The 21,721-nt window shown below is 38.1% G+C and overlaps 1 protein-coding gene across 3 annotated transcripts in view; it reads left to right on the top strand.

The window, feature by feature from the left end:
• The window catches only part of RNF169 (ring finger protein 169), a 120,772-nt gene that overhangs the window by 59,573 nt on the left and 39,478 nt on the right, over positions 1-21,721 (top strand). For all 3 annotated transcript variants that reach the window (XR_014326396.1, XR_014326397.1, XM_082845123.1), the window contains exons 4-5: positions 1,264-1,382; positions 21,477-21,576. Coding sequence is in view for 1 of the 3 variants with exons in the window: in XM_082845123.1 (XP_082701249.1) it covers positions 1,264-1,382; positions 21,477-21,576 (219 nt within the window). In the remaining 2 variants the exon portion in view is untranslated. The remainder of the gene's footprint in view (positions 1-1,263; positions 1,383-21,476; positions 21,577-21,721) is intronic.

Genomic DNA, 21,721 nt, shown 5'->3' with positions numbered 1-21,721 from the left:
TGGTCACTTGCTCTCAAAGGGTCTGTTGTCTACAGCAGAAATCAGACTCCTAAATAAGAAGCTACAGTTCAGTGTGATTAGTTGCTCCCCCTATAAAGAAGACACTCATATTGAATCATGAGCAGATCCTCATATGTGTATGCAAAAGACACACGTAAAAGAAACTATCTGAATGTAAATTTAAAGTCTCTCAAAAAGAGACTCTAAAATAAAATGAAGGTAAATGAATGAGTGTCAGCAAGATGGAAAAAGCTGATCTAAGGGTATTTGGAAGCGAAAGTGACATTTAAGATGCCTCTGAAAGGCCAGTGAGTATTTTATAGGCAGAGAATGCGGAAGGAGAATCTTAGGCAAAGGGACGAATAGCATGTGCAAAAGAATAGGAGTTTTGAAAGACTGTGATGGTACATGTGGAGAGTAGAAAGTAGTATGATTGCAGTAGAGCTCAAGGAGTTCCCTGTGTCGGAACTGGTGGGAGAAAAACTTAGAGGAAGATTGGATCTAGTTTCTGAAGGTTATTGGATCATGCTGAGGTATTTAGACTTTATCCTGAAGTCACCAACGGTTAAGCAGGGGAGTGATGGGATTCTGTCTGTGTGTTTGATAATATGGAGGGGGTTGGAGGGAAGAAAGACTGGAGAGAGCAAGACCCATAAGTAGATTATTGCAGTAGTCAAGGCAGAAGATGATGAGAATCTAAGGAAAGGCAGTGACAATGAGTATTCATGAGAAGAGTTAGATCTGAAAGACATTGGAGTAGAATGGAGCAAAGTAGAAATAACGTGGAGGCAGTTTGGAGACAGATGCTCTGGATCACAGTACCAGCGTTATTAACTCTACAATCCTAGGCAGGTTAACTATTCTGAGCCTCAGTTTGCCATCTGTAAAAGGTAATAGTCCCTTCTTAGTGGGGTAGGTTAAAGAGTAGATGAAATAAAATATTTGGATGTGTTGGGGTACTCAAAACCTCTATACAATGTTATTATGACTTTGAAGAAAGGAAAGGAAAGAGTCATGGGTGACATTGAAGCTTCTAACTGGGTTGGTAGGGGGACTTAGAGAAGAGAAATATTGAGTTTGATTTTGGATATATTAAGTTTGAGCTGCATTTGGGATATCCAGATTGGGATCCCAAGAGGCAGTTGGAAACATAGATTGGAACTCAGAGAGAACATATAATAGAAAGAGAGATTTGAACAATAGCTTTGGGAGATTCCATGGGAACCCCAAATGGACAGTGTTGTCTCCCTTGTCTCCTGCCAGTGTCCTGCACGTCTCTCAGATTCAGAGAATGAAGAACCTTCTCGAGGCAAGATGATACAGACACACCGCTCGGCATTTGTTTCCAAGAACAACTCCTACTCCTTATCTTTCCTGGCAGGGTAAGAGACTGATACTGAATCCAGTCAGGGTTCTTTCATTTTGGGATATGAGACAAAAGAGACTGGGGGAACTTTAAAGTGTTTGTTGTAGCTACTTTGGGGGAGGTGGGAGTGAGGGAAAATGGGGGAACTGGCTTTCAAATATGGGTTAGGAATAAGGGGCTGACCTGAAATTTTAAAAAAAAGTAAATTTTACCCATTTCGGGTATCCTCAGGGTAAGATTGTACTAATTGCTCTGCTGCAGAGTTGAACTTTCTTTTCTGGGAGGAAACAACAAAGCCTTCTTCAACAACCATTGATATTGAAGACAATATCCATGGATTTTCTTTGTGGACTTTTTTCCTCTTAATAGGAACTTGAGACCAGAGTTGATGTATTTTCAATGCCTGGAACTAAAATATATATTGATAGGTTTCAGGAGGGCAAACTAAAAAGTTTTTAAGACCTTTGTCAAGGCACTTCTTGTTCCTTTAGACTTTGCAGGCCCTGGGGAGGAAAGGAAGGAGGAATTGGATGAATGTTGGGTGATGGAAGAATAATGAAGGGCTTGGTGGAAGGAAGGAAAGAAGGATGGATAGATGGATGGATAGGTAGGTAGGTAGGTAGGTAGATAGATAGCAGGAGGGAAAGGAAGGGAAGAAGAAATGAAAGAAGGGAGGAAAGCTGGAAGGAATCATTTATTCAACAGGCAGGAGGTACTATGTGCCATGCCCTCTCTTAATATAAAAAGACACAGTCTTTACCCCATTTTGTTGTCTTCTTTGATTTAGAGCTGGCATTGCTCACCCTTATTTCTAGGGTTCTTCTCCTTCCCACAGCACTATGAAGTGTATCTCTCTTGCTGTTCCTATGGACATGTACCTGGACCCTTTATATCTTAAGGCTTTTTATTGCTACCCACTAATAAATATGACCAAAAAAATCTACCAAGTTTAAGAATGTTATAAAGTTCATACTATTGTGAACCCTGTTCTTTTTATATCTGAATCCTTTTGGTATATGTTCTGATTTTCCTGTTCTTTTTCTTTTTTAAATTTTATTGGAGTATAGTTGATTTACAATGTTGTGTTAGTTTCAGGTGTACAGAAAAGTGATTCAGTTATACATATACATATATTCATTCTTTTTCAGATTCTTTTCCCATATAGGTTATTACAGAATATTGAGCATTTCCTGTTATTTCTGTGAGTAAAATTCGCTAAACCTCTCCTCTTAAATGCCTCCCCTTCTCTGGGTGATGGTAACTCCTTCCAGGAAGGCCCTTTCCTAAACAGTTTATTCACTCATTTGACATTTGTTGAATGGCCACTGGATTGTAGCCACTGTAGCTTGACTGATGAAATGAGAACCCAATACGTAAGATGTAAGCCAGTGTACTTAACCTTTTATGGTGATGATGAAACTCTTGCTTTATGCATATGAGCTTGAACTATAGATGCCCTGTAAAGTTAAAAATTTCAAGATTGCTTGACTAAGAATCGTCAGCTTCTGAATGTGTAAGTGGATTTTTCCCCATTTATAGCGGGTGTATCTTAATGTTTATTAGAGGGATCTACTGAAAAGAGAAGATCATATTAATTCCAATCAAGTCACCATAAATATCCCCTGAAACAAATAAATGTTGCTTTAGGCAGTCTGTGATTAGTTAGTTAATATCTCTTCATTTGAAATTACTTGGGAAAAAGGAAAATTTTATTAAAACCCAAATATGATGCCAGGGCCAAATTGCCCCAGTTAATTGGAGTGGACACTGGATAGGTGAACTACTTATTACCAATTCCAGTCTCTACCCCTGTAATTCATTCTTTTAAAGTGGGTAGAAGGTTAATATGTTGTTACTTAGAAATGCCTACCAAGGAACTTAGAAAATTCTTCTCTAAAGGGCAAAATGTAAAGTCTATACAGAGGGGTGTGCTTTTGATTATGTGTGGCTCTGGAATATGTGTGGTATATCTTCTTTTCCTGCTCCTTGGCCCATCCTTGCCCTTAGTATGTATCGTTGAGTCACAATGGGATTAATTTATAAGAAAATATTTACTTAACATGTTATTGTTAAGAAATGTTGCAATGAGTATTATACATATATGGATTTCAGCATTTATTTTTTCCAAATATCCAAGGTTGTGGGCTGAGTTCAGTTATTAGTACAGTTTTTTAAAAAATTAATTGGATTTGGTTGGTAGGGTTATCTTTTTAGGAAATAGTTTGCTGATGTCATGGAAACTTTAGGTTGGAAAATTTATTATGGTAATACTGTGAATTGCATCTCTTATTTAGTCAACATGTTTTACTTCTTAGTTAAGAAAATATTAAGTTTCAATTCTAAATGATATTTAGGAAAACAATATGAAGTTGTTAGTGCTGACAATGAGATGAGGCATATGGATATATTAAAAAAGAATTAGCATGGTGATGGTTGCATAGCGATGTGCCTGTAAACTTAAAATGGTTAAAATGGTAACTTTCATGTTATATATATTTTACCACAAGAAAAAAAGAATTAGCATTGTTAACAGTTTTGGGATATTTCAAATGCATTTTTTTCTGTCTGTTAAGCAATAACAGAAGAATAGGTTTTTCTCTGCAAGTTTGTTTCCTAAAGAGAGTTCATCTGTAAAAGCTTTAAAGTTTTTTACATCTGTATTTAAATCAAATTAATCTGCATTTATTTTACTTATCTACTTTATAAACTTTTCTTTCTTAAGCCCAAAAGCATGGAGTTAAGAGTGAGTAGTCCTGATAGGATGGTTATTTTGGAAGGAATCCATCAATAGATTCTGGCTGAGTCTTGCCAGTAGCTCAGTCTATTTTCATTTGAAACATTCAAAGCAAAGAATGTTTTGCAGCACTATTAATAAAGTTCTATAGCCCTTTGAAAATGAAACTTCTTCCAAATAGGCAGATAGAGTAATAGTTAACCCAAGGTCATTTCTAAGTAAATTATAAAATATATGTGAATTGAAAAGAATTAACTTGAACCATAAGATATATAATTATAAAGTTAGGCTTTTATTTTAAATATCTGAAAAACTGGTTTGTTTATTTGTTTACATTTATTTCCCCTCATTCCTCATGCCCTCTTCACCACTAGAAGAATCAAACAAAAAACGTGGTTGCAAGTTATTCTAAAAACTCAGTCTGGAAAAACTTTCTCTGTTGAGCTAGTGTCTTTTCTAAGAGCTACACGTTCAGTTGTGTTTTCCTCTTTGCTTTGGCTGTCAGGAAGTTTAGAATTAAGACAGTTTTCAATTCAGTCATCATGACCTTCCAACATGGCATATAATTAAAGAAATAATTTTTGGCATACTCTTCTCATATTTATTACTTAATGTGGTCTTTATTCTCTATTAACACTCATTCTTTATGTATTTTTACTGTAAGTCACTTAAAATTCTTCTTGGGAATAGGGTATAACCATAAAAAGAAATATAATCAAACCATCTATCCTCCTTCCAGTTTAAAAAATAAACAAAAGAAGGCGATGCAGTAATGCCAGTACTGCCATTCTGTACAAAACTGTATCTTAAGTAAACGGTGCCTAGTGAGATTACTGGCATATGATAAGCCTTCAGTGAGTATAGCTGCTGCTATTTTGTTATCTTCTTTTAGAACTCTTAGAACTGAAAAGGATCTTAAATATTGTTTTATCTAATTCCTTTGTTTTATGGGTGAGAAGACTAAAGCTCAGCGAGAGACCATGGCTTGCCAAATCTTAGACTGCTAGAGTAGTAGGACAATGAGTTAGAACTGAGATTTCTTGGCTCTTTCCACTATACCCTTTTGTCCCCCATGACTTTCTTATAGATCACTATGCTGCCTCTGCCCATTTTCCCACTAGGCTTTAAATCCTTTGCAAGCAGGGACAAAAGTCTTGTTGACCATTGTATTCACAGTACTTAGTACAGTGCCTGGCACATAATAGAGGCTCAATAAATACTTGTGGAATGTTTAATGAGATAGGTCTTGGTGCCCTTGGGTAGCTTAAAGGGGGCTTTTTCGGAATTGTCAAACTTGCAGAGTCTGTAGGAGGGAGGACTCTGGGAGCTGTGGAGGAAACAGATTGGCTGGCGGCTGTTGTTTAGACTAGATTCCATAGGATTAATATGGGATTTAGGGGGAGTCTAATGACCACATTGATAAAGCTTTTATACTATAAAGTTGTCTTTAGCTCTTTAATACATTAACAGTAGCTTATGAGGATCCTTTTTATATATTCTGTAAAAGAAAAATCTGTGTTACACTGAGTAATAATTAAGCCTTAATTAAGTAGAAATTAACTACATTATATTGTTTTCTAATGTCCAAATACTTTAAGCCTGGGTCTGTGGTTCAGAGTCAGGTGCAGCAAAAGAGACCTGAAGTGTCTATGCTTCCTCTAAGGTGTGTGTGTAAGGAGAGATAGAGACAGAGACTGACTGCAGACTCAGTCATATTAACTGCATGCCCAGCCAGTGTTGGAGTGAATTAAAATATGCATACTTGTTCCTCTTTTTTAAAATGAACGAATGAAAATATAGATGCTTTCAGCGGACAGATACCAGACACATAAATGATGTGATACTGGAGGACTAGCTTTATTATTTTTTAATTATTTTATTTTTGGCTGTGTTGGGTTTTCGTTGCTGTGCACAGGCTTTCTCTAGTTGCAGCGAGCGGGGGCTACTCTTCCTTGTGGCGCATGGACTTCTCATCGCGGTGGCTTCTCCTGTTGCAGAGCGTGGGCTCTAGGCACGCAGGCTTCAGTAATTGTGGCTCGCGGGCTCTAGAGCACAGGCTCAGTAGTTGTGGCACGCAGGCTTAGTTGCTTCGCGGCATGTGCGATCTTACTGGACCAGGGCTTGAACCTGCGTTTCCTGCATTGGCAGGCGGATTCTGAACCGCTGCGCCACCAGGGAAGCCCTGGAGGGCTAGCTTTAGAATTGATGAAAGGAGGCAAACCAGAGAGATGAGGGTGGAGAAGCCAGTCTAGGGAGTTTTAGGGAATTAGTGGTGTGAGCTTGAGTAAAATCAGTTGACCTCCTTCTGTATCATTTATGTAAAATGCAAGTTGTTATGCCCTACCTATTGCTGGGCAGGGGATTTCCCTGAATGATTTCTTAAGACTCTTTTCGCCTCTAAAACTGAAGTGTCTAGAAGTGGCTTAGAGCAGGGTTTTAAAAGGTGGAGGAAATGTGACCAGGGCATGAAAAGGAAAGGGTAAGGGGCAGTTAGTGAGTTCTGTAAAAATCTCAGGATTAGACTTAGCAAGTTATGTGTGGGGAATAGTCCAAACAGTAACCACGAGGGAAAGGAGACTATGAGAGAAAAATGAGGTAGTGATTTAAAAGAAACCACAAGGCTTGATGATGGCCTGGGGCAGGTCGTGTGTGTGCGCGCGCGTGTGTGTGTGTGTGTGTGAGAGCGTGTGTGTGTGTGTGTTGGGGGAGGGATAAAAGAATAGAAGCAAATCAAGTGGATGAGCTGGTTAAGAGGACAAATCTTGTTAAGAGTATGGAGTATGGATGGAAAAGGAAGATAGCTTAAGGAGAAGTGATGTGGAATTTAAGGAGCAGGTTTTAGAGGTGTCAGTAATCTCTCTGCCATACTAAAGTAGGAATATACTGGTGGTTTCCAGAGGGGTCTGGCAGGATGGTGAAGGGTAGCATCAGGGAACTAGCTTTTTCCCAGGGCTTCCTGCCACGTTCAGTACTTTACATACCTCATTTCCTTTAGTTCTTACATTAATCCTATAAGATTTATAACATTCTCATTTTCAGCTGAGGAGAATGCAGTTCAAAGAGGTTAAGTAACTCACCCCAGAACTTCTCACCTGAGTAGGGTGACAGAGATGGAATTGGAACTCAGGTCTCTCTTGACTCCAAACCTATGCTCTTTCTAGCAAACCATTGTCAGAACCCTGTGACAGAAGGCTCTGTGCTTAAGCTCTTTGTCTTGAAATGATCTACCTTTACAGCAGAAAGCTTCCTTCCTTCTGTTTGTTTAAATAATTTATACCCTGTCTTGTTCTAAAATAATACAAGATTGTACAGAGGTGGGTAAGAAGCTGTCCAGTTATCCTCTTGTTTGAGGGGACTCAAATCCTTTTGCATTACTCTAGGCCTTTTGAAATACAGCTGTGGAAACAATGTTCCTATCCATCAGCAAACAAATACTAGTGCATGTCCAGAATAGGCAAATATGTAGAGACAGAAAGTAGATAAGTGGTTGCTTAGGGCTGGAGGAGAAGGCAGGGTTTAGGAGTAAGAGCTAAAGGGTATGAGGTTTCTTTATGAGGTGATGGAAACGTTTTAAAATTGTGATGGTTAAATAACTCTGTGAATATACTAAAAACCATTAAATTTTACACTTTAAAAAAAGAAAGAGGGACTTCCCTGGTGGCACAGTGGTTAAGAATCCGCCAGCCAATGCAGCGGACTTGGGTTCGAGCCCTGGTCCGGGAAGATCCCACATGCCGTGGAGTAACTAAGCCTGTGCGCCACAACTACTGAGCCTGTGCTCTAGAGCCCGTGAGCCACAAGTACTGAAGCCCGTGTGCCACAACTACTGAAGCCCGCCCGCCTAGAGCCCGTGATCTGCAACAAGTCACCGCAATAAGAAGCCCGTGCACCGAAACGAAGACCCAATGCAGCCATAAATAAATAAATAAGTTAGTTAGTTAGTTAGTAAAAAAAAAAAAAAGAAAGAATGCTAGTATACACAAGGCAGATAACCCAACAATAAATATACAAGGGAAGGATTGTAACAAAATCTTACCCATTTCTGGGTGCGTGGCAGCTACAGCTAGGCCTAAGGAAGCTGCTGCTTTTATTCAAGTATGTGTGTGGGGGTGGGAGGCCTCACACACCCAGGCTAGGGGCTGGGAGGAGGATCCTCTCTGACCTTCAGCCTCTTGGTGGAACTCAGCTCTGCCAGACCTGAGAGTTTGATTAAAAAACTAATGTGGTATGGGTATGTGAGAGACAGAGAGAGTGATGAGTGAGCAGTTAATAACATGAGCTGTCTAATGTTTTATATCATGTAATACCATTTGAAAACCCTTTAAGCAGTGCTTTATAAGCATTAAATCTTCTGGCTTTCCAGCTGCATGTTTATACTGGCTGCTCCTCCTTTTCTTTGTTTGTAAGTCAGATGCATTGTGGTTGTGGGTATTTTTAGCTTAACTAGAAATCCCAGAAACCATCTGGTCCCTTGGCAGTGGAAATTTTAAGCTAGTTGCCTTTCAGACAATGCTGCTGTCTCTTGTTTATGACTTCATTATGTGTTTGGAAGAGAGAACTTCTCTAGACGTGCTGGGTCTATTCTGTGGCAGAGTAGAGTAGAATGTAATATCAGTATGCTGTGGTAGAAAGAGCACAGGCCTTAGAGTCTTGGAGATACAGGTTTAAACTTTGGCTTCAGCTATGTGACCTGGAAAAATCACTTCCTTCAGTTCTTTGTCTGTAAATTGAAGATGCTGATTTATAGGGTTTCTATATGGATTAAATTAGGTACAGTATATTTAAAACACACAATGCCTGACAGATAATAGAGTCCTAATAAATGATGAAGTTTTCTTTCCTTTCCTTAAGAATGTCGTAGGCATTTCTGTATATATTTTTATTCACTTATAAGAAATTTATTGAATATATCCACTATGTGCCAGGCACTGTGTGAGGGTTTAGGAATATAGAAATGGATGTGCACAAAGATGGGAGGAGTAGTTACTTCCTCTATTTTTTAGCAAAGGTATTGTTTGAGCTCTTAAATCTTAGGAACATTATCAAGTTTACTGCTGATGATTCTCAGCCAGCATTGAAGTCTCTTAACCTGACCAAATACTACAATAATAATATCTATATATTATATTGATGGTTTACACGATATTTTCACATTCATGATTTTTGTGACTCTTCATGTGACAATAACAACATTGGGGGAATATAGTTATATAGGAACGAAGTTTATGTATGCTATTGAAATTGAGTTGGTATTAATTTGAAATATATTGTTTTCAATTACGATGTTAATTGTAATTCCCCAGGGCAACCACTAAGAAAATAACTAAAACATACATAGTTAAAGAAATAAGAAGGAAATCAAAATGGTACAGTAGGAGATATCTAACACAAAAGAAGGCGTTAATGTAGACATTGTGGAACAAAAAGGTACAAGACATATAGAAAATAAATAGAAAAATTGCAGAAGTCCTCCCTTATCAGTAATTACATTAAATGTAAATGAATTAAACTCTCCAATTAAAAGGCAGAGATTGGCAGAATGGATTTAAAAACAGTATAGTCCAAATATATGATGAGACTCACTTTAGATCCAGAGACAGAAGTAGGTTGAAAGTGAAAAATGTAAACAGTGACCAAAAGAGAACTAGAATAGCTATACAATATGAGACAACGTAGACTTTATTATTACAAGAGACAAAGAGGGTCAGTCCGCAAAGGGTCAGTCCGCAAAGAAGATATAACAGCTATAAACACATGTACACCTAATTATGGGTCCATAAGATATGTGAAGCAAAAACTGACAAAATTAAGGGGAATAATAGACATTTTAATATTAATAGTTGGAGACTTTAACACCCACTTTCAATGATGGGTAGACTATACAGATGAAAGATAAACAAAGGATATAGAAGACTTGAATAATACTGTATACCTGGCTAGAGACAAAATACCTAACTGATTCAAGAAGAAATTGAAAATCTGAATAGACCTATAACAAGTGAAAAGGTTGAACCAGTAATCAAAAAACATCTGGCAAAGAAAAGCCCAGGACCAGATGGCTTCACTGGTGTAACTACCAAACATTTAAAAAAGAATCAACATGAATGTTTCTCAAACTCTTTCAAAAATTAGAAGAGGAGTGAATACTTCCCGATTCATTCATTCTTTGAAGCCAGTATTACCCTGATACCAAAGCCATATGCAGACATCACAGGAAAAGAAAACTACAGACCAATATCCTTTATGAATCTATATTCCAGCACACCATTGGAGGAAAAAAAGTACAAGCTTTGATACATTAGAGAGGGTAAGAGAAACACTTTGACTTAACCTGCATCACCCCTACCCCAGGGAAGCAGAACTCAGGTTCAAGAGAGATTTTCCTGGCTGGTGATTGCCCCTGTGGGAGAAAGTAAGAGAGTGTGAGTGAACACCTGGCTTCTCCAACTTTATAGGAAGCCCATTTCTCTCCTGCCTCAACCAGAGTATTGAATTATGATCTACAGACCTAGGGGAAGGAAGAGTCTGGGAAAGCAGCAGATAGGGCTCTCAGAGGGCATTAAAGGGATGAGGATCTTACTAACTACATTACAGACTCCACCCACAAGTCACTGGGGAAGCCTCACCTATGGATCCTCCCAACTGGCCCATGGGCACTCCCATCGCTCCACATGCCTCATTCACACATGCTTCCACTCTGTGGCCAGTTCCCTGTGCATGCTCCCAGTGGCAGTGAGCGAGTTTTGGCATATGGCCAGTAAGCATGTGTAGAAAGCCAGCTAGAATCTGTGGGCAAGGGAGAGACCACAAATGAGCTTTACTGCCACCCTTGGGAAAACAAAATGGAGGCTGTCAGCTTTCGGCCGGGTATGTTGGAGGATCAAGAGAAGGCATACAAGCTTGAGAATTTTGCCACAGAGGGAGAAAGCAAGGAGCTGGTGTATCCATAGAAGATCTGAGAAAATACCAGCATCCCTACCAGAGCTGTTGGAAGGTTTTTCTCTCCTGAAGGCAGTTAGTAAAGTTCGGAGGAGGTGACTGCTACTTCAATGTGAGGACAGCAATGCAAAATGTCAAGGAACATGAAAAATCAAGGAAACATGACAGCATCAAAAGATCACAACAGTCTTCCAGTATTGGATCCCAAAAAACATGGAGGTCTGTGATTTATCCAACAAAGACTTCAAATTAGCTGTTTTAAGGAAGCTCAGTGAGCTACAAGATATGGGGATATATGTATATGTATAGCTGATTCTCTTTGTTGTACAGTAGAAACTAACACAACACTGTAAAGCAATTATACTCCAATAAAGATGTAAAAATAAATAAATTAATTAATAAGAGCTGAGAACGTCCCAAATCTGGGGAGAGATTTGGATATCTAAGTTTGTGAAGCTCATAGGTCACCAAACAAACTCAACTTAAAGCCATTCTCTCCAAGACACTGTATTATCAGGCCGCCCAAGATGGCTGTTCTCTTGCTCTCTGTACATCCCCTGCTCAACTAGTCCCTGCTTCACCTACACCCTACTCACATAACTGACCTTCCCTCTTAATCATAGAGCCTAATCAGTAAATGCCTATATACTTGTACCCCCTCCCCCCTCCCCATCTAGTGATTGTTCTAATCTTTATATCAGAATATCTCCACCATGATAGCTTATCAAAGGGGCAGTAAGGGGCGTGCTCCTCTGCTCGTGCCCTGGTAACTGATGAGCCAACCTGACATCAATTCCCCCTATAACTGGTAACCTTCCTCTCCCCCTGGTAGTGAAGACCATTGCCATGTCTTGCCCACTGTCTGCTGCACACAGTGGAGTGTCACTCCAGGACCTTGCTTCAGACATGTGAGATCCCTGTTTAATCCCATTAAACTATTGATGTCTCTGTTGCTTACTCTGGGCTCTTTCTTCCATCTTGAGGCTGGGCAAGTACAGGGCTTACAGGCATACAAGGTATGGCTCAACAGACACATTATGATAAAACTGTCAAATATAAAAGACAAAGTGAGCATCTTAAAAGCAGCAAGAGAAAAGGATTATAACTTACAGGGGAACTCACATAAGGCTCTCAGTAGAATTCTCAACAGAAACGATACAGTCCAGAGGAGTAGGATGATATATTCAGAGCACTGAAAGGAAAAAAAAAAAAACCTGCCAGCCGAAATACTCTATCTAGTAAAGTTGTACTTCATATATGAAGGAGAGGTAAAGACTTTCCCAGACACACAAAAGCTGAGGGAGTTCATCACCACTAGACCTGCCTTACAAGAAATGCTGAAAGGAGTTCTTCAGGCTGAAACAAAATTATACTAATTAGTAACATGAAAAGATATGAAAATATAAAACACTCTGGTAAAGGTAAGTATATAGTCAAATTAAGAATACTTTAATAATGTTAACAAGGTGATATGTTAACCACTTAACTCTAGTATAAATGTTAAAAGGACAAGAGTATTAAAAATGATAGCTAAACTAATTTGTTAATGACGACACAATATAAAAAGACATCAAGTGTTTTGTGACATTAGAAACAAAATGGAGGAGAGTAAAAGGGTAAAGTTTTGTATGCAATCGAAGTTAAGTTGTTATCAAGCATAAAATAGACTCTTATATCTATAAGATGTTTTATGTAAGCCTCATGATAGCCAAAAAGCAAAAACCTACAGTGGATTCACATAAAATAAAAAGGGAATCAAAGCATACCTCTATAGAAAATCACCAATTCACAAAGGAAGGCCACAAGAGAGGGATTAAGGCACAAGAGAACTACAAAACAGCTAGGAAACAATGACTAAGATGGCATTAGTAAATCCTTACTTATCAATAATCACTCTAAATGTAAATGGATTAAATTCTCCTCCAATCAAAAGTCATAGAGTGGACTTGCACAAGCCTCTTAGATAGCCTCATCCACCAGAGGGCAGACAGCAGAAGCAAGAAGAACTACAGTCCTGCAGCCTGTGGAACAAACACCACATTCACAGAAAGATAGACAAGATGAAAATGCAGAGGGCTATGTACCAGCTGAAGGAACAAGATAAAACCCCAGAAAAAAAACTAAATGAAATGGAGATAGGCAACCTTCCAGAAAAACAATTCAGAATAATGATAGTGAAGATGATCCAGGACGTCGGAAAAAGAATGGAGGCAAAGATCTAGAAGATGCAAGAAATGTTTAAAAAAGACCTAGAAGAATTAAAGAACAAACAGATGAACAATACAATAACTACACTAGAAAACTACACTAGAAGGAATCAATAGCAGAATAACTGAGGCAGAAGAAAGGATAAGTGACCTGGCAGACAGAATAGTGGAATTCACTGCTGCGGAACAGAATAAAGAAAAAATTTATTCTGCGGAACAGAATAAAGAAAAAAGAATGAAAAGAAATGAAGACAGCCTAAGAGACCTCTAGGACAACATTAAACGCAACAACATTCGCATTATAGGGGTCCCAGAAAGAGAAGAGAGAGAGAAAGAACCTGAGAAAATATTTGAAGAGGTTATAGTCGAAAACTTCCCTAACATGGGAAAGGAAATAGCCACCCAAGTCCAGGAAGTGCAGAGAGTCCCAAACAGGATAAACCCAAGGAGAAACATGCCAAGACACATAGCAATCAAATTGGCAAAAATTAAAGACAAATTATTCAAAGCAGCAAAGGAAAAATGACAAATAACATACAAGGGAACTCCCATAAGGTTAACAGCTGATTTCTCAGCAGAAACTCTACAAGCCAGAAGGGAGTGGCGTGATATACTTAAAGTGATGAAAGGGAAGAACCTACAACCAAGATTACTCTACCCAGCAAGGATCTCATTCAGATTTGATGGAGAAATCAAAAGCTTTACAGACAAGCAAAAGCTAAGAGAATTGAGCAACTCCAAACCAGCTCTACAACAAATGCTAAAGAAACTTCTCTAAGTGGGAAACACAAGAGAAGAAAAGAACCTATAAAAACAAACCCAAAACAATTAAGAAAATGGTCATAGGAACATACATATCAAAAATTACCTTAAACGTGAATGGATTAAATGTTCCAACCAAAAGACAGAGATTGCTGAATGGTTACAAAAACAAGACCCATATATTTGCTGTCTACAAGAGACCCACTTCAGACGTAGGGACACATACAGACTGAAAGTGAGGGGATGGAAAAAGATATTCCATGCAAATGGAAATCAAAAGAAAGATGGAGTAGCAATACTCATATCAGATAAAATAGACTTTAAAATAAAGAATGTTACAAGAGACAAGGAAGGACACTACATAATGATCAAGGGATCAATCCAAGAAGAAGATATAACAATTATAAATATATATGCACCCAACATAGGAGCACGTCAATACATACGGCAACTGCTAACAGCTCTAAAAGAGGAAATTGACAGTAACACAATAATAGTGGGGGACTTTAACACCTCACTTACACCATTGGACATATCATCCAAAATGAAGATAAATAAGGAAACAGAAACTTTAAATGACAAAATAGACCAGATAGATTTAATTGATGTTCATAGGACATTCGATCCCAAAACAGCAGATTACACTTTCTTCTCAAGTGCGCACAGAACATTCTCCAGGATAGATCACGTCTTGGGTCACAGATCAAGCCACAGTAAATTTAAGAAAATTGAAATCATATCAAGTATCTTTTCTGACCACAATGGTATGGGATTAGAAATGAATTACAGGGGAAAAAAAGGTAAAAAACACAAACACATGGAGGCTAAACAATATGTTACTAAATAACCAGGAGATCACTGAAGAAATCAAAGAGGAAATCAAAACATTCCTAGAGACAAATGACAATGAAAACACGACAATCCAAAACCTATGGGATGCAGCAAAAGCAGTTCTAAGAGGGAAGTTTATAGCTATACAACCCTACCTCAAGAAACAAGAAAAATCTCAAATAAACACTCTAACCTTACACCTAAAGGACGTAGAGAAAGAAGAACAAACAAAACCCAAAGTTAGCAGAAGGAAAGAAATTATAAAGATCAGAGCAGAAATAAATGAAATAGAAACAAAGAAAACAATAGCAAAGATCAATACAACTAAAAGCTAGTTCTTTGAGAAGATAAACAAAATGAATAAAACATTAGCCAGACTCATCAAGAAAAAGAGGGAGAGGACTCAAATTAATAAAATTAGAAATGAAAAGGGAGAAGTTACAACAGACACCACAGAAATACAAAGCATCCTAAGAGACTGCTACAAGCAACTCTATGCCAATAAAATGGACAACCTGGAAGAAATGGACAAATTCTTAGAAAGGTATAACCTTCTAAGACTGAACGAGGAAGAAATAGGAAATATGAACAGACCAATCACAAGTAATGAAATTGAAACTGTGATTAAAAATCTTCCAACAAACAAAAGTCCAGGACCAGATGGCTTCAAAGGTGAATTCTATCAAACATTTAGAGAATAGCTAACACCCATCCTTCTCAAACTCTTCCAAAAAACTGTGGAGGAAGGAACACTTCCAACTCATTCTATAAGGCCACCATCACCCTGATACCAAAACCAGACAAAGATACTACAAAAAAAAAGAAAATTACAGACCAATATCACTGATGAATATAGATGCAAAAATCCTCAACAAAATGCTAGCAAACAGAATCCAACAACACATTAAAAGGATCATACACCATGATCAAGTGGGATTTATCCCAGGGATGCAAGGATTCTTCAATATATGTAAATCAATCTGTGTGATAAACCATATTAACAAATTGAAGAACAAAAACCATATGATCATCTCAATAGATGCAGAAAAAGCTCTTGACAAAATTCAACACCCATTTATGATAAAAACTCCAGAAAATGGGCATAGAGGGAACCTACCTCAACATAATAAAGGCCATATACGACAAACCCACAGCAAACATCATTCTCAATGGTGAAAAACTGAAAGCATTTCGTCTAAGATCAGGAACAAGACAAGGATGTCCACTCTCACCACTATTATTCAACGTAGTTTTGGAAGTCCTAACCACAGCAATCAGAGAAGAAAAAGAAATAAAAGGAATACAAATTGGAAAAGAAGAAGTAAAACTGTCACTGTTTGCAGATGACACGATACTATACATAGAGAATCCTAAAGAAGCCACCAGGAAACTACTAGAGCTAATCAGTGAATTTGGTAAAGTTTCAGGATACAAAATTAATGCACAGAAATCTCTTGCATTCCTATACACTAATGATGAAAAATCTGAACGAGAAATTCAGGAAACACTCCCATTTACCATTGCAACAAAGAGAATAAAATACCTAGGAATAGACCTACCTAGGGAGACAAAAGACCTGTATGCAGAAAAGTATAAGACACTGATGAAAGAAATTAAAGATGATACCAGCTGATGGAGAGATATACCATGTTCTTAGATTGGAAGAATCAATATTGTGAAAATGACTATACTGTCCAAAGCAATCTACAGATTCAATGCAATCCCTATCAAATTACCAATGGCATTTTTTACGGAACTAGAGCAAAAAAATCTTAAAATTTGTATGGAAACACAAAAGACCCCAAATAGCCAAAGCAGTCATGAGGGAAAAAAACGGAGCTGGAGGGATCAGACTCCCTGACTTCAGACTATACTACAAAACTATAGTAATCAAGACAGTATGGTACTGGCACAAAAACAGAAACATAGATCAATGGAACAGGATAGAAAGCCCAGAGATAAACCCACACACCTGTGCTCAACTAATATGACAAAGGAGGCAAGGATATACAATGGAGAAAAGACAGTCTCTTCAATAAGTGGTTCTGGGAAAACTGGACAGCTACATGTAAAAGAATGAAATTAGAACACTCACTAACACCATACACAAAAATAAACTCAGAATGGATTAGAGACCTAAATGTAAGACTGGACCCTATAAAATTCTTAGAGGAAAACATAGGAAGAACACTCTTTGACATAAATCCCAACAAGGTCTTTTTTGATCCATCTCCTAGAGAAATGGAAATAAAAACAGAAATAAACAAATGGGACCTAATGAAACTTCAAAGCTTTTGCACAGCAAAGGAAACCATAAACAAGACGAAAAGACAACCCTCAGAATGGGAGAAAATATTTGCAAATGAATCAATGGACAAAGGATTAATCTCCAAAATATATAAACAGCTCATGCACGTCAATATTAGAAAAACAAGCAACCCAATCCAAAAATGGGCAGAAGACCTAAGTAGACATTTCTCCAAAGAAGACATACAGTTGGCCAAGAAGCACATAAAAAGCTGCTCAACATCACTAATTATTAGAGAAATGCAAATCAAAACTACAATGAGGCATCACCTCACACCAGTTAGAATGGGCATCATCAGAAAATCTACAAACAACAAATGCTGGAGAGGGTGTGGAGAAAAGGAAACCCTCTTGCATTGTTGGTGGGTGTAAATTGATACAGCCACTATGGAGAACAGTATGGAGTTTCCTTAAAAAACGAAAAATTGAATTACCGTATGATCCAGCAATCCCACTACTGGGCCTATACACAGAGAAAACTATAATTCAAAAAGACACATGCACCCTAATGTTCATTGCAGCACTATTTACAATAGCCAGGTCATGGAAGCAACCTAAATGCCCATTGACAGGTGAATGGATAAAGAAGATGTGGTACATATATACAATGGAATATTACTCAGCCATAAAAAAGAATGAAATTGGGTCATTTGTAGAGACGTGGATTGATATAGAGACTGTCATTCAGAGTGAAGTAAGCCAGAAAGAGAAAAACAAATATTGTATATTAGCACATATATGTAGAACCTAGAAAAATGGTACAGATGAACCAGTTTGCAGGGCAGAAATAGAAACACAGATGTAGAGAACAAACGTATGGACACCAAGGGGGGAAAGCGACGGGGGGTGGTGGGAGTGATGGTGTGATGAATTGGGCAATTGGGATTGACATATATACACTGATGTGTATAAAATTGATGAGTAATAAGAACCTGCTGTATAAAAAAATAAATAAAATTCAAAAAACAAAAAAACCAAAAACTCAGAATAGTTATGAATACATTTAACCAAGGAGGTGCAAGACACGTACACTAAAAACTAGAAAACATTGTTGAAAGAAATTAAAAACTTTAAGAAATGAAAAGATTTTCTGTGCTCATGGATTAGAAGACTTAATATTGTTAATATGGCAATACTTCCCAATTTGTTTTTTACACATTCATTACAATACGTATTTAAATTGCAGTCTCTTTTTTCACAGAAATGAATAAGCTGACCCTGAAATTCACATATGGAATTGCAAAGGATCCCAAATAGCTAAAACAATCCTGAAAAAGAACAAAGGTGGAGGACTCACACTTCCTGATTTCAAAACTTACTGCAAAGCTACAGAAATCAATAGTATGGTTCTGAAATAAGGAAAGATATATCAATCAGTGGAATAGAATTGAGAGTCCAGAAATAAACCCATACATCTATGGTCAGTTGATTGTCAGTAATGGTGCCAAGACCATTCAGTGGAGGAAAGAAGAGTCTCTTCACATATGGTGCTGAGACTACTTGATATCCACATGCTAAAGAATGAAGTTGGACTCCAACTTCACACCATGTACAAAAATTGAATCAAACTGGTTTAGATACCTAATTGTAAGAGATAAAACTATGAAACTTTTAAAAGAAAACACTTGAAGAGTTTAGTTGTATAATTACTGCTCTCTAAAGCCCCTTTGTGGTATGTTGTGGTGAACTTCAGTGACTGGATGCTTCTGTAGGTCAAAATTATCTTTTCATCAACCTGTCTCAAGTGCTTTGCACAGAGTTGGTGCTCAGTATAGTCTGCTAATCAAATGAATGGAAGAGACAGTGATGGTTTCAGCCATACTGAGGTTTACCCAAAAGATTTTAGATTGTCAGAAACTATTTAGGTGTCCTTGTTGTGTGCTTGAGTGCTGCAAGTGTGAGTTTCTTCCCTGGGCCTTTTCTTTCACCAAAACAGAGTTTAGAGGGCATGTTAAGAAGTTCTCCCCAGAAACAAGTAGTTGTCGTTTGTACATCAGATAACTTGGGCATGTCGCCAGTGTCTTTAAATTTGACTGTTAGTGCTGACAAAATGGATGCATAGCCTGTTTTTTAAAAAGTATATACATTGGGCTTCCCTGGTGGCTCAGTGGTTGAGAGTCCGCCTGCCGATGCAGGGGACGCGGGTTCGTGCCCTGGTCTGGGAAGATCCAACATGCCGCGGAGCGGCTGGGCCCGTGAGCCATGGCCGCTGAGCCTGCGCATCCAGAGCCTGTGCTCTGCAACGGGAGAAGCCACAACAGTGAGAGGCCCACGTACCGCGAAAAAAAAAGAAAAGTATATATATTAAGCTAATTTTAAATTTTGGAATGTTTGTTAAAGTGTAGATCCAGCCTCAGTTTGAACACCTCTAATGACATGGAGCTTAGTACTTCCCAAGGCAGATATCATTGAGCTGCTCTTACTATTGAAAGTTATAAAGTTCTTTCTTATGTTGATCAGGAAACCTTTTCCTTTAAGTTTGTACTTGTTTCTCCAATGGAATCATGCGAAACAAGTCACATATTTGACATAGTAATGCTGTCTCTTTCAGCTCTATATCCATTCCTCTTGACCCAAAGTAAATGTTATTCACCCCAGCATTTTAATATACTGTACAGTTTACTTTTGGGTAACTTGCACCACTGACAGTTTTTGTGAGTTCTGGGAATGCAAATGAATTTCAGTATTATTCTAGGTAAAATACAAACCAAGCTGACTTGTAAGCAGCTGCCTTTATAGGGTAATGTTGAAGTTTCCTTCTTGCTCCAAAATATACCTCCCACCAGATGGTACAACTCTCACATTATTTTTATTTTTTGGTTCAGTGTTGAATTTTTTTGGTAAAATGCAAACATGTGATACAGGTTGGCCATCATTTTCTCCTATTAATACCATAGCATAGATTAGTTCATCAAATTGGAGCCATCTAGCAAGGTGATGTGGCTATGAGACATAGGATGAGAGGGGTTTGAATGGGAGGAATAACACAGAAATGCTGGAATAGGTAGGCTAGGCCTTCACTAGAGATGTAGGGAGAGGAGAGGAACTCTGGGAATGTACCTTATTGCCTCCTTTATAAGTTTTCTCTGAACTAATCTGGCATAGTAAAATTTTAAATCTTTTGCTCCAAAGAGTAGATATGATTATTCCATTCCAGAGCTAAATAGAATCACTCAAGGAAATAATTTCTGTTTGGGATCCTCTACATGGCTATGTGTCCATCTTGCCTTCTGGCAAATTCTTATTTATCCTTCAAAATACATATGCCGTAGGAAGGCTTTTACAACCCTGCTCTCACTCCATCCCAGGTAATTAATAACTCTCTCTTTTATGCCATTCTTAGGCATCATTTTTTTGTTGTACCATTTCACTGTATTGTATTGAATTATTTGTCTGCTTCACTGGACTCTTGATTCCTTGAAGACCTAGACTGTACCTCATTCTTTTCTGTATTTCCAGCGCCCAGATAGTGCTCATCAGTGACTGGCATATAGTAAGCGTTTGTTAAATGCTTATAGAGTACAGTTGTATCACAGGTAAAATATCTCTTGCAAACCTTTGTAAAAGCATTAGTCTCACCAGACATGTATTAGGCAAGAGTTGGAGAGTAGAAAACAAAGGTGAGTAATAAGATAGTCAAGAATCCCTACTTACAGTCTCTGGGGCAGGTGACAGTCATCTGTACATAATTCTTACACAGTAAGATTAATGTTATAATACAGGTACTTTGGTTTTTGGTTTGCATTGTAAAGTCATAATGTAATGCATGCGTAAGACAAAAAAAGAGAAGTCATGTGTTCTTGAAACCTTAATTCCAAAGGATGTAGGCCTCTGGAAGCTCAAATGTAATGGATTAAGGGAGAGACTATATTTAATTTTTACTCCTTGCATAGGAATCTAGTGCATTGCTATGCATTTTATAAGTACTTAAATACTTGTTTCATGGCTGATTTAGATTGCTTGAGGAGAGGTTTGGGCCTAATCAAAGGAAAAAAATGTATTGTTTGTAAAGGTGATTTAATACTGTATCCACCCTATTAAGGAAGGTGAGGTGTCCCTACATCTCTCTAAGCATGAGTGAAATAGCCATTGGTCTTGCGTTACTTAGGCAGGATCTGAGTTTGGAAACAAAGGCTTAAACCAGATGTCCTCTCTGGAGAACTCCCTCTCTCTTTGGACAGGATTTGTTCTTAGAATGTATTTTGTTAATAAATGAATTCATTTTCTATTGTAGCTGTGTGGCTTTGAAAGCACAGAAGAGACTGTCATTCTTTTTCCTTAGCAATCATGGGCTACTTTTAACTACTTGTCTTTTATTTATTCTCTTTAGGAACCTAAATTCCAAGATGGAAAGGAGTCAGAGCTGCAGTGACACTGGTCAGGACAGAGTGAAGGGCAGACTGAGAGCAGCCCCAACCAGCAAAGCCAAGGTAGACCTCAGACACAGGCTTCCGGGGCTCTCCAGTCCCATCCTGCGCACGGCCACAGGAGAAACTGTTCCAGATGAGAAGAGGCAGAATGGGTCCTAGGCATACTAATTATGTTGGAGAATTTTATAAAATAGATGTGAAGGAA

Source organism: Leucopleurus acutus (genome assembly GCF_964270905.1).
Source record: "Leucopleurus acutus genome assembly, chromosome: 8".
NCBI lineage: Eukaryota > Metazoa > Chordata > Mammalia > Artiodactyla > Delphinidae > Leucopleurus > Leucopleurus acutus.
This window is presented reverse-complemented; position numbering and strand designations above follow the sequence as displayed.